General features: G+C 36.0%; 2 protein-coding genes across 2 annotated transcripts; one reads left to right on the top strand and one right to left on the bottom strand.

Annotated features, from left to right (window-relative positions):
* Window positions 1-645: 645 nt before the first annotated feature.
* LOC109060060 (cytochrome b-c1 complex subunit 6, mitochondrial-like) lies at window positions 646-1,823 on the top strand (the record flags this gene model as incomplete). Its single annotated transcript, XM_019077213.2, has 2 exons — window positions 646-822; window positions 1,562-1,823. Coding segments are annotated over 2 exons (210 nt in total), but the record flags the coding sequence as incomplete, so codon positions are not given.
* A 1,108-nt stretch (window positions 1,824-2,931) lies between these two features.
* rad54l (RAD54 like) lies at window positions 2,932-11,773 on the bottom strand. Its single transcript, XM_042725354.1, has 18 exons — window positions 11,464-11,773; window positions 11,235-11,315; window positions 11,055-11,159; window positions 10,622-10,682; window positions 9,710-9,845; window positions 9,552-9,621; window positions 8,562-8,850; window positions 8,152-8,276; window positions 6,819-6,969; window positions 6,609-6,735; window positions 6,453-6,527; window positions 6,117-6,247; window positions 5,929-6,039; window positions 5,124-5,247; window positions 4,869-4,947; window positions 4,273-4,452; window positions 3,996-4,159; window positions 2,932-3,302 (listed from the first exon to the last, which is right to left on the bottom strand). Exons 1-18 carry the CDS (start codon window positions 11,464-11,466, stop codon window positions 3,101-3,103), a joined length of 2,214 nt encoding a protein of 737 aa, XP_042581288.1. The 5' UTR covers window positions 11,467-11,773; the 3' UTR covers window positions 2,932-3,100.
* Between the last annotated feature and the right edge of the window lie 1,088 nt (window positions 11,774-12,861).

The raw sequence follows: 12,861 nt of genomic DNA, 5'->3' as shown, positions 1-12,861 counted from the left end.
TCATAAGGGTCAATTTTTCGAAATTGAGATTTATGCATCATCTGAAAGCTGAATAAATAAGCTTTCAATTGGTGTATGTTTGTTAGGATGGGACAATAATTGGCCGAGATACAAATATTTGGGAATCTGAGGGTGCAAAACAATCAAAATACTGAGAAATCGCCTTTAAAGTTGTCCAACTTAAGTTCTTAGCAATGCATATTATTAATCAAAAATTAAGTTTTGATATATTTACAGTAGGAAATTTACAAAATATCTTCATGGAACATGATCTTTACTTAATATCCTAATGATTTTTTTGGCATAAAAGAAAAACTGATCTCCAAGAACATGGCAAGATCTTCACATTTAAAAAAAAAAGTAGATCCTGTAGATGTCCTGTGAATTTCCTTCATCACCGCTGTGCAGTTTTGATGATTTTCTGAATTTATGGCGCCAGCTAGAATTGTAACTTAAGAAATCTGACATGTATCCTTACATTTTTCTTGTGTCCTTATTCACCAATTCTTATTCGCTTTAATTTCATTCAAACCCAAAACACAACACTATGTCTTAAGTCTTATATCGGTTAATCCTGTAGATGATGTGCATCTTCATAATGTCCTGATGTCCATGCATACTGAGCTTGATGAAGGATATAGTTGAATATTTACTCCTCAGGACCCGTTAGAGACGGTGCGGGAGAAGTGTGAGCAGACGGAGCATTGTGTTCACGCTCGTGAGCGTCTGGAGGCGTGCGAGACGCGGGTCGGCTCTCGCTCGGAGACGACAGAGGACTGTACAGAGGAGCTCTTTGACTTCCTGCACGCTCGGGACCACTGTGTGAGTGCTGATGCTCAACCAGATGTTAGTGATTGCTAGAGAGGTTTAGATTTGGCCAAGATGCCGGGGCCTGTACCTTGATGGTAGATGAAACAAATTCAGTTATGGAATTAGTTTCGAATTGACAAAACCAAACCACTCCAACCTGGCTTTGTTGGTACCATGATGCTGACTCAGGCTTTGATTCATGGAGCACATGAATGTGTGACATCACTGGCGAACAGCCAATCACGAGCCTTGGTTAAAGGTAAAGCGATTGAAGAATATGATGAATTCAAATGCATTTAGAATGAAAAACGTACTTGTTCACAAAAGAGGACAAATACAAGAAATGATCTTGCTTTATCAGTGCAAACTCGTTAATTTAGTTTATGTAGGTGGAAATATACAGCGATAGAGACATGTAAGGTGACATAGTTATTTATAAAGCATTATCTATTGATTCTACAGCTTATTTATATTACATACGATCTGTATATATTAACATTCATTTAAAATAACTGATTTATAATGTCTGTTAAAACTAAAATTGCTTGTGTGTAATGGATTAATGATAAATGAAATAACTCTTATGTAATTATCATTAAAGCCAGACAATTTTTTTTTAGTGGTAGTGACCTTTAATTTGGTGCAATAGACTTTTGTTGTGTCAGACATGTCACTTTGCTCACATCTGATTCAGATATTTGTGGTAAAGATTATTCATTATACCTTGTTCTGCTCTGTTTGTTTTCTGCAGGTGGCTCACAAGGTTTTCCAGTCAATCAAATAAACGGAGCATCTCAGCGCTGTTCATGAATCCATGTCTGCTTACAGAAATACAGTGCTCGGTTATATAAATATAAGATTGATTTCTGTCCCAGATTCAACAGTTCATTGTGACCCATAGGTTCTTCAGATCCTCTGTGCTGCTGAACTGTGACTGAAGTGTGAATAACTGTGCTCTGTTTTCATCTCTCATGTGTTTTCTGTTGTTGTGATCATCAAAAAAGAGATGATGACAAAAAAAATTTTTTATTACAAAAAAAACAACAAATAACAATAAAGAAGAAAAGACGAGTGCTGTTTTCATTACTTTATTGCCATGACTTGGCTGTTGGGAATTTAAAGAGCAAATGAGCATCAACAGTACACTACAGGTAAAAGTTATCTGGTTAAGTTAAGCATTAAGGAACATTTAGGATACAAAAGATGCTCTTCATACAAGAACAAATCAAAATAGTTACGTTAGAGAAATTAGTTTTGTAAATTTTGTACGTTTTATTTGTTTTTATCAATCGGTAAATATTGCAATTATAAGTAAATTATAAAAAATATGTCAAATGGTATCTTTCTTTTCTGTGTGCTGACCAGATCGGGCCAATCGTAGTTATTTGTGATTACTAGATACAAATTTTTAAATACAATTATTTTCCATTTGTCGATTAGGCATTAATTATTGGAATATTTAAATTTGAAAGATTATACTATGTACTGTTTAAATATTCCAAATAAGCGGGAGTGAAAAAACTATAATGCTACAATGCAGCTGTTATGAAAGATTCAGCTTTCTAAAGCATCCCCTGGACGAATCGCTACTTTTAATGCCCGATGTTTCCTTCTAATACATGTTTATTTTCCAAACACGTGCAAAAGCACAACAACAGTAGCGATGTATGAAGCACACGCTCCGGTGTGAGACAAGACGTTAGAAAACAAGAAGAAACACTAGAGCTTGTGTCTTGTGTAAAACCACAAAACTAGACCTTAAGTAACGCTGGTTTTGATACACGCATCATTCATACACATGTACACAACAAATATGTTACATAAATGTCATCTTTCTTTTCAAACAGCTTTAATTTCATTCTTCCTGCTGAAGTTTGCACAGCTGCTGGAAACATTCAGGTCTGTTCAGCGGCTGACACTGGGGTTTAATCCACTGAATCGTGACCCTGAGGTCAAAGGTCGAGCGCTGTGAAAGCTCATCCCGGACTGTAATATATTAAGAGATGACTCCTGGTCGACGGTGGCAGATCACATCAGTGTGATGTGACAAAAGCGTTCAGCTGCCCTTTTAAAAGATATTTGCAAACGTGATTGTAGGTAATACATGACCAGCACAAACACTTTGGGTGTAATTATACTTTTAATAACACAGATAGAGATAATTGAATTTGTTTACAAAATAAATACAATGAAAGCAACTGAAAAAGTCAGTGTACTAGTGATTGAACAGTAGAAAAGCTTCAGGAAGATCAGTTCAGCATTGATGATCTGGCGGTTTGTCTCATGATGCTCAGACGACTCCTCTCTGGTCCTCATGTGAGCGCTGGTGGAAGACGAACGAGACGGCAGCGTCCCAGGATGCCTGCAGCACTGGGTCCTTCAGGCCTCTTTTATCCGAACAGTGATGCCAGTTGGACAGATCGCTAGTGCAGTCCGAATCATCCGGAGGAGCACGAACCTGTCGACTGTTCACACAGCGCCTGCAGCGAAACCTGACGGCACAGAAACAGATTTAAATGATCCCACCTCCTTAGATAACACCACCGTGCATCCTAGAAATAGCTTAAAAAAATCAAACTGATGATGACGAGTACAATATACCCGAAACATGACGGATTTTAAGTAGTCAAATGTCTAATTTCAATGAATAGTAGTAGTCAAAAAAAATGTTTAAATGTCAAATAACTTCACGAAATAATCCTTGTGAAGCATTTGAGGCTTTTTCCTGATTGTACCCAAAAAAGATTCAGAGCCTCAAAGACAGACACTATCAGTGACATCTAGTGGTCATCTGCAATTACAGCAGCATTGCAGTTTCAACACAAAAGCAATACTCAGCAACAGCAGCTGTCTTCATTCTGAGACTCATTGTCCACACGTGAAAGAGTTACTATGAAGCAGCGGGGGGACACCAAGCATTTCGTGTCTCCTTATATTAAACGAATCATGTCTTTTGGCAGTTTTTCTGGCATTTAAAGGATAATACAAGATGATGCCACCTTACAAATGACTGTCAAAAGCAAAAATGCTACAAAATACATCCTATTTTGAGAGAAAGTGTTTCAAAAAAGTGTTTTCAAAACAAATATGATGCAGGGTGTCATTCTTGAACTTGTGCATTTTCCTTATCCGTAAATGAATCTTATAACGCTACTTCAGCATTTAGTCAGTGTTTGTGTTTTTACCTGTCATGCGTGTCGCTGACTGTGTCCTCGTTGAGTGAAAAGAGTTCCCGTAGCTCTCCGAGAGAGAAATGTCTTTCCACGTCCTGTTCCTCGTCCACGACGCAGCTACTCAAGGCTTTCTTATGAGCCTGTCTCTGTAAGATCTTCTCCTCTATCGTTCCCGTCTGACAGAGAGGAAAAAGAAACAAGCTGGCTAGTCATCCACTTTAAGCATTTTGTACAATAAGAGACATACTGTCCGAGACATTTCGTGTAGAATCTGGGAAACGTGTCTCACCGACAGCAGTCTGTAGATGTAGCAGGTCTTCTTCTGTCCATCTCGCCACACCCTGGCCATCGCCTGCTCGTCATTGGCTGGATTCCAGTCAGGGTCAAACATCACCAAACGATTTGCACCAATCAGATTAAGGCCACAGCCTCCAGCCTTACTGCTCAGCATGAAGATGAACTCGGGATTCTGGAGGAGAAGAATTAAAGTGTGCCAGACTTTTAACTAAACTTAAAGTTCTTAAAAACAAAATATTAGATGTGAATTAGAAATGTTGACTAGCTGAAAATAAAAACTAAAACCAAACAAAAAAAAAAACAGCTACAACTGAAGCTGAAATAAATGATTTATTCGTTCACTTTTTAATACCATGCAGGTGAAATAAAATAAATTAAACCTAAATAGTGATATTGAAAAGAAAAAAAAGCATATAAAATTACTAAAGATTAAAATGAAAGCCGAAAATATAAAAAAAAAACTATTAGTAACATAAGAACTATGTTAGAAAAAATAAAGGGCTTAATAAAATTACTAAAAAATAAATAAATAATAGACTTAATATGACAGGTTGAACACACAATGTGTTTGAATGGAAACAGACTTACTGAAGGGCTGTTGAATCGCTCCACAATCTTTGCTCTCTTCTTGATGGACATCGTCCCATCCAGTCTAACATAGAGGTATCTATTTGTGAAGAAATAGATATTATTAGACCAATTTCGACTTTATAATACTTTATAATATGTAATATTTTGGATCATGGCTAATCGTGTGAAATAATTTTTTAAGCCTCTATAAAGAATGTAACTGGGGAACTGTGGGCAGTCTCTGAGGTTGGACTTATGTTAAATGAATCTCACCTTCGGGTTCGACACAGTTTTTCAAAAAGATCCAACGTCTGTGTGTAGTTAGAGACCAGAACCACTTTGTCACTCGTTGTGGTTCTGGTCATGGCCAGGATATAGTCCAGTACTAGCATCTTCCCTGAAAACAGGTCATAGATTACAGTCAGAAATCAAGGAATCTGGGCTTCAGTGCCACACAGTTATAGCTCTGGTGAAAAATTAGGGTTTAGTGCCTCTGCAGCCACTATCAGGGACCAGTTGCTGGCAGATAAGTTCATGCATTTTTTTTTTTAAATCTGAGGTGAAAACTCTGTCTCTTGGGTTAATAGTCCCTGTGGCGCAGCTCCATCTCTGAGCCCACAACACACATGTTTTTGATAAAAAATAAATTTAACCTAAAGCTCACCAAAACTGCTCACCAAAAAATCAAAAATACAATCAAAAATACAATAATATTGTTAAATATTATTACAGTTTCAAATAACAGTTTTTATTTGAATATATTTTCAAATGTAATTTATTAAACGTGAATTTTCAGCATCATTACTCCAGTCTTCAGTGTCACATGATCTTCAGAAATCATTCTAATATGCTGATCTGCTGCTCAAGAGATGTTTCTTACTATTACCAATCCTGAAAACAGTTGTGCTGCTTCATATTTTTGAGAACATTTAATATATATATATATTTTTTCAGGATTCTTTGATGAACAGAAAGTTCAAAAGAACAGCAATTATCTGATACAGAAATCAGATTTTGTCACTTTTGAGGAATTTCATGCATCTTTGCTGAAAGAAGGGTAGCGTGAGTCAGAACTGACCTGACAGCTGAGGCTCCACTGCTTTAGTGGAATACTTTTGGGGGAAGAGATCCATTGCTCCATCAAACCCCTCTTCTCCTGCCAGACACTTCTCATAAATCAAGGCAGGATCTAACAGAGAGAACAAACACATTTAGTTTTGATGTCAGAAAGGAGAAAGAGGGCTGATTATGCTGATGAACGCTTACGGTTGCAGAGCTTCTTAAGCGAGGTGATGGACGACAGAGACGACACGCTGATCTTGCCGCTCTGCACACTCTCCACAGGTTTGGCCTGTTTCAGGAATAACTTATACAGCTCTTTCTGGAGAGGAGTCAGTCTGACAAAGACACACAAATACAGCTCATTAATACTTCTTTCAAGGAAAAATGTTCACAGTCACACTAAAATAAAGCCACATGCTCGTTTCCAGCTAATCATCGTATTGCTCAAGTGCTAATGATTGCAAACATCCATAAGGTTGCTGGTTACTGAAATAACAATATCAAATTACAAAAAGAAGAGAATATCAATTGATCTCTTACTTGCAGCAGACAACCTGTTCAATCTTCACAGGCAGGTACTTGGAAAGAATATCTGAGGTTCTTCGAATCAGACACCTTAACAAAACAAACCATGTTTAATCCAAATGATCTGAATGGTGAGACAGTGAGGAGTCTTTTATAGACTCTAAAGCTCACCTGTTAACGATGCTGATGAGCTCCTTGAGTTTCTGCTCTCCGGCTGCTCTGTCTTTATCACTGGCATCAGCGTCACGGCCCTTCAGGATCGGGATCTCGAAGCGTTTCTTAAACTCCTGAGCTGTGCCTGAGAGAAGAGGCAGACACGTGAACCCAAATGAATGTTTTTCAATACATTTCTCCCACGGGGTCACGTAAAACATCTCTTACCAAGAATACCAGCATTTACAAAGTGCACCAGACTGAAATATTCCAGCAAGTCGTTCTGAATGGGAGTCCCAGATATCAGCACTCTCCTCTGGGCGTTCATAGCGTTCAGCGCCTGGTACGTCTGATTGTCCGAGTTCTTCAGCCGGTGACCCTACACCAATAACACATGACATACAGAATGAACGCTGCATTTATTTGATCAAAAACACAGTAAACACTGTAATATTGTGAAATATTATGACAATTTAAAAGATATGTCTTCTATTGTAATGTACAGTACAAGTCCAAAGGTTGGAAACATTACTATTTTTAATGTTTTTGAAAGAAGTTTCTTCTGCTCATCAAGCCTGCATTTATTTGATCAAAAATACAGAAAAAACAGTAATATTGTGAAATATTATTACAACTTAAAATAATAGTTTTCTATTTGAATATACTTTAAAAAAAAAAAATTTATTCCTGTGATGCAAAGCTGAATTTTCAGCATCATTACTCCAGCCTTCAGTGTCACATGTAACATCCAGTCTATCACATGATCATTTAGAAATCATTCTAATATTCTGATTTATTATGAGTGTTGGAAACAGTTCTGCTGTCTAATATATTTGATGAATAAAAGATTAAAAAGAACTGCATTTATTCAAAATAAAAAAAAAAATTCTAATAATATATATTCTAATAATATATTTTCTTTACTATCACTTTTTATCAATTTAACACATCCTGGCTGAATAAAAGTATTGATTTTATTTAAAAAAAAGAAAGGAAAAAAAAAAAATTACTGACCCCAAATTACTGACCAGTAGTGTATATTGTTATTAAAAAATATTTATATTTTAAAAACATACCTTCTCTTTTTTTTTTTTTTTTTTTTACTTTTTATTCATCAAAGTATCCTAAAAAAGTATCACATGTTCTGAAAAAATATTAAGCAGCAGAACTGTTTCCAACTTTGATAATGAATCATCATATTAGAATGATTTCTAAAGGATCATGTGATAATGATCCTAAAAATTCAGCTTTGCATCACAGAAATAAATGATAATTTAAAGTATAATAAATTTAAAAACAATTATTTTAAATTGTAATAATATATCACAATATTACTGTTTTTTTTCTGTATTTTTGATCAAATAAATGCAGGCTTGATGAGCAGAAGAAACTTCTTTCAAAAACATTAAAAATAGTAATGTTTCCAAACTTTTGGTCTGTACTGTATTTTAAAATGTAATTTATTCCTGTGATGTTAAAACTGTATTTTCAGCATCGTTACTCCGGTCTTCAGTGTCACATGGTCCTTCAGATTGTAATACTTTTACACTAGTACACTTACCTCATCACAAATAACCAGCCCAACTTTGCCTTTGTGCAGGACTCCAGCATGCAGGCGAAAGGTTTCATAGGATATGATCAGAATTGGAGTTGGCACTCGCATGCCATGCTGGGACATGAAGCTTTCTGCAAAAACACATGCAGTGACATCAACATGCAGTGAAGATGGATAACAGAGTATTTAAAACAAATTATGTACAGTGAAAACATCCAGCGTGGTGGCCAAATTACTCCAATTAAACATTTAATTATTTACACAGTAAACACAGTTTAGTGAGGTTTATACTTAAAACGATAAAACAATGGGGTAAGAGAAACAAAATGACTGAAAGTTTTGCATCTCAAGTGAACCGATCATGTTTTAAAGCCTGTAACTAACTCCTGTGATAATAAAAAGAACGAATCAAATACCAAGTTTGCGATCGATCTCGTCTTTGGAGCCGCCGTCAATAGCGAGAGGCTGTATGCGTCCACCGAGCCATTTGGCCACTTCATTGTACCAGTTTCTGACGAGGCTGGAGGGGGACACCACGATGGCCTTCTCGATCTCAGGTTTGAAATCAGGGCTCTGTCTCAGTAAAGTCCACATGAGAGTGATGCACTGCAGCGTCTTCCCCAGCCCCATCTCATCCGCCATTATACAGCCGTACGAGTTTTCAATCCGCCTTCCTGTCACACAGTCCCACAGGAACTTCACGCCCTGCAGAAGAACATTGTGAGGATGATTCCAAAGGCCTTTTCTGCGTATGTAGAAGCTACTTTCCAATCACAGATGTTTACTAAAAATTATATTTCCACCACAAATGTTGACTAAAAATTTAATTCAAGAAATTAAAAAAAAATATTTTTATAGAAATCTCTATATTTAGCCCATATTTTGGAAATATGGAAGCTTATTTCCGCTGAAAACAAATACCTTTACCTCACATTTCTGGCTTTTTTTCCTCACTATTCTGAGTATCGTGAAGAAGTCGATAAATTGCAACTGCAAGATATAAACTTGAAATTCTGAGATGAAAAGTCTGAATTGTTTCCACTAATAAAACAAGCTAATTGCAACTTTTTATTTCGCAATTCTGACTTTTTTTCTTGCAACTGTGAGTTTAGTTTACACAATTAAAAAAAAAAAAATCTCAGAATTGCAAGAGAATAGTCAGAAATATGAGACAAAAATTGCAATTACCATTTCGATAATTTTTTTTTATTATTTTTTTTTATGGCGTAAATGAGCTTCCCTATTTCAAAAACTATAGGATAGAGATCTAGAAACTGATAGAAAAGAAATGGTTATAATTGAGTATAGCTAATATATCATTACATATTATAATATAATTAGGCATTTTGAGATTATTCTGGGATAACCGTATCACTAGGACACCCCTGAATCATTAATAATCATACCTCTCGCTGATGGGGTCGAAGCACTTTACTGAGCACTGGATCGACGACCACATGCACGGGTAACTTCTCCCTGCAAAGGAATCAGTCAGAGAGGGATCATGTTACTGTTGTGCAGCTGCAACGTGAGACACCTCTGAAAATCATCAGACGTCACTGACTTGTCAGCTTTGATGAGCTCGTGAGCGCTGATGGCAGGCGGCTCGTACAGAACCAGAGCGCCATCTTCAAACGGGTCGTGCAGGGCCTTCCTGACCCCGGCCCGCCTCAGTCCCAGAGCACGCAGACCCAACGAGCCTGAGCGCAGAAACACAAGCACATCTGAACCCCTACAATACATCTACCACACTAATAAACGTAATAAAATAAAAATGCAAATTTCCATTTTCAATATCCATTAATTAAAAGATAGTAAAAATACATTGATGACAATTGCTGAAGTAGCATTTATATTTATTTAATATAATTAGGGCTGCAAAATGATTAATCGAAATTAAATTGCATTCAAAATAAAAGTTTCTGTTCACATGCTACATGTGTGTATGTACTGTGTATATTTATTATGTATATATATATAAATACAAATACAGACAAATTTGTATATATTTTAAAAAATATTTCTATGTATATGTAGCTATACTTGTATATAATTTATATGATATAAATATAAATAGTTTATATATAATTCTAACATATTTCCCTTACATGTGTGTGTGTGTGTATGTATGTATGTGTATATATATACACATACACATCATAATTTATAAATATACACAGTACACACATAGTATCTAAACAGAAAATGATATTTTGAATGCAATGAATCACGATTAGTCATTTCGCAGCCCTAAATATAATATTTACTAAATCGAATCTACTAAAAATTTTAAATGAATAATAATAATAAAAAAAAAACCCTATCTATAAAATAGAACTGTTTAGCTGGCAATAAATTAAGAGTCAAAACTGTTTAACAGAGTCAGTAAACTAATGAAGCCGATGATTAAAAAATGTCTTTTTTGGCGATGTATCGGTCAACCACTAATGAAGATGGGTTATGAGCACAGACTGACCTGTATAATTCGGGATGGGAACTTTAAATGGCTTTGATAAGATCTTGCGAATGAATGCTTCCTGTGAAAAGTTAAAGTGATTAGTTATATCATCCAAACAACTATATAATAAATGATAGTAATGCCCCTTCATATTTCAATGTTACCTCCCAGAATTTATCAGTAGACTTGTACATGAATACTGCACACTTACAAGGTGAAACGATCCTTTAGGATCATGTATATCATAATGCATCAGTACAAAAATTGCCCAAGCTGTGTGTTATCCAGGATGATTGAAATCTCAATGTGAAGGCAAAGTCTTTCCAGCAATATTTACATTCATGTATGGCTGTCCTCACACACATATGCCCCAAAGAAGGATTTATAATTGCTTGTGTTATTGTATTGATATTATTTGTTAGATTTCCAGTGTGTTCCCACACTAACTCACGTGCTCACTGCCATCTGTGCACAGGGGTCTGTTGGTGAGCGCTGTCAGGGGTCTTCTGAAGGGAGAGATGTAGTTTTCTCGACAGTCTCTCTTACTCTGTGGGGCCTGTAGAGTGAAATCAGTCAGTTCTCACTGAGGATGATAATTCAGTCAAGAATAGAGTTTATGAGACCAACTCACGATGTCGGGCTCCCAGTCCTCATCATCTGAATCCGGCCCTTGTTTCCTTTTGGCCACCTGACTGGGTGCGAGACTTCTCCTCTGCGGGTATTAATAATTGGAGAAGATTTTAATCAACAACAATCAGAACATAACATACACTAGATGTGTTTACATGACGATTACAGGTGTCTAAAAGTCACATGAATCAACATTTACAACGAATTAAAAGATTCAGATTGCAACCTACCATTCTGGATCAGGAATTTAATCCAAATTAAATCAAAACATTTAAACAGATGTGCATTTTTCTGCCTCTATTTTTTTTTTCTTCGGCTACTGAAGCGCTCTGCCTCGGCACTAAATAAATATCTCCGTTTAACGAAAACCCCACAGCAAAAACTCGTCGTTTTAAACTAATGTTCCCGCGAATATCTTATTTAAGAACATATCATGTAACTAAAGAGGAAGCTTTTGTTTTCGTTATCAAACACCGGCATATTTGAGAGTCCCGCGCATAGTTCACGCACAACACTACGGCGAAGAAGAAGGGACAAACTCTCCGGCACGCGTTTCTAAAATAAATACCGCTACGCGACAGAATATCACAACTAATCCAGCGTTTTAGAATAATATTATAAATATATACTTTTAATTTTATGACATAATATTATTTGTTATTACTCGTCAGTGTAAGTGATCCCATGTACTCAAAATAGAAATATATATTTTGATAATGTCTTGGTCTTTCGGATTCTACTGTAAAGTGAATGTTTTGAGCGTATTTTCCATAAACGTCCACTAGATGGCACGGCTGGGTTATTTATATTGACTGCAGCGCTGACAGCATTCTGTTTCTCAGAGGTCAGATATCATGAATTCATTATCTCTTGTGTAAAATTAAAGAAATTATAGTAGTTCAATAGAAAGATGTGAGTAGCATTAGTAAGACTAAGCCCTGGAGAACATAAACGTCTCTACAGCACTGTGCACAAGTTTGCTTTCATTTCACGCCTGCGTCCCACTGTGCATACTATCCATCCTAAATTCTGTGTGATACTAGAACAAATGTTATTGCAATATCATATCAATTTGTTTAATGTTTAGCACATATAAAGGCCTCAACAGAAAGTTTCCATAAGAATGCTCTCACAGCACAACATGTTTATACTAAAGACTGTCTTCCCAAGTGCTGTCAGTGTTTGGGTCTTTTATAACAAAAGCTGAGTGGAAGCGTCCCCGTGTCCAGTGTGCATACTGTCCACTCTATCTGCCCTGAATAGTATTGAAAATTACTAATATCACTTATATCAGTTCGAAAGTGCATTAGCCTAATGATTTTTTTAATAGTGGTTTTCACAGAGCGAGAAACTGACTTGTCTGGTATGTAAATGTAAATGTTGGTGCAAAGCAAAACACAAAATGAAACACGTGGTATGACACACAAAGATAAAATGTATTTCTCTTTAAATGCATCATCTGTATAAAAAAAATTCGAGCAATAAATTCCAGGTATATACATTTTATAAATAATAAAAAATATAATTATGATAACATGTATTATAATAATATTTAAAAAAAAAATGCAATAAATACATCAAACAATAGCAGTAATTTCCCTTAAATAAAGCAGGGGATGCATAGCATC

This window comes from Cyprinus carpio, chromosome B6 (assembly GCF_018340385.1).
Source record: "Cyprinus carpio isolate SPL01 chromosome B6, ASM1834038v1, whole genome shotgun sequence".
Lineage (NCBI taxonomy): Eukaryota > Metazoa > Chordata > Actinopteri > Cypriniformes > Cyprinidae > Cyprinus > Cyprinus carpio.
This window is presented reverse-complemented; position numbering and strand designations above follow the sequence as displayed.

What these genes read in the sequence shown, in the direction of transcription:
- rad54l (XM_042725354.1), bottom strand. An exon ending in GGCTGGTTATTTGTGATGAG is followed by an intron (nt 6,970 to 8,151) that starts GTAAGTGTACTA and finishes TTATTGGTGTAG; the next exon opens with GGTCACCGGCTGAAGAACTC. An exon ending in GCTTAAGAAGCTCTGCAACC is followed by an intron (nt 6,040 to 6,116) that starts GTAAGCGTTCAT and finishes TCTCTCTGTTAG; the next exon opens with ATCCTGCCTTGATTTATGAG.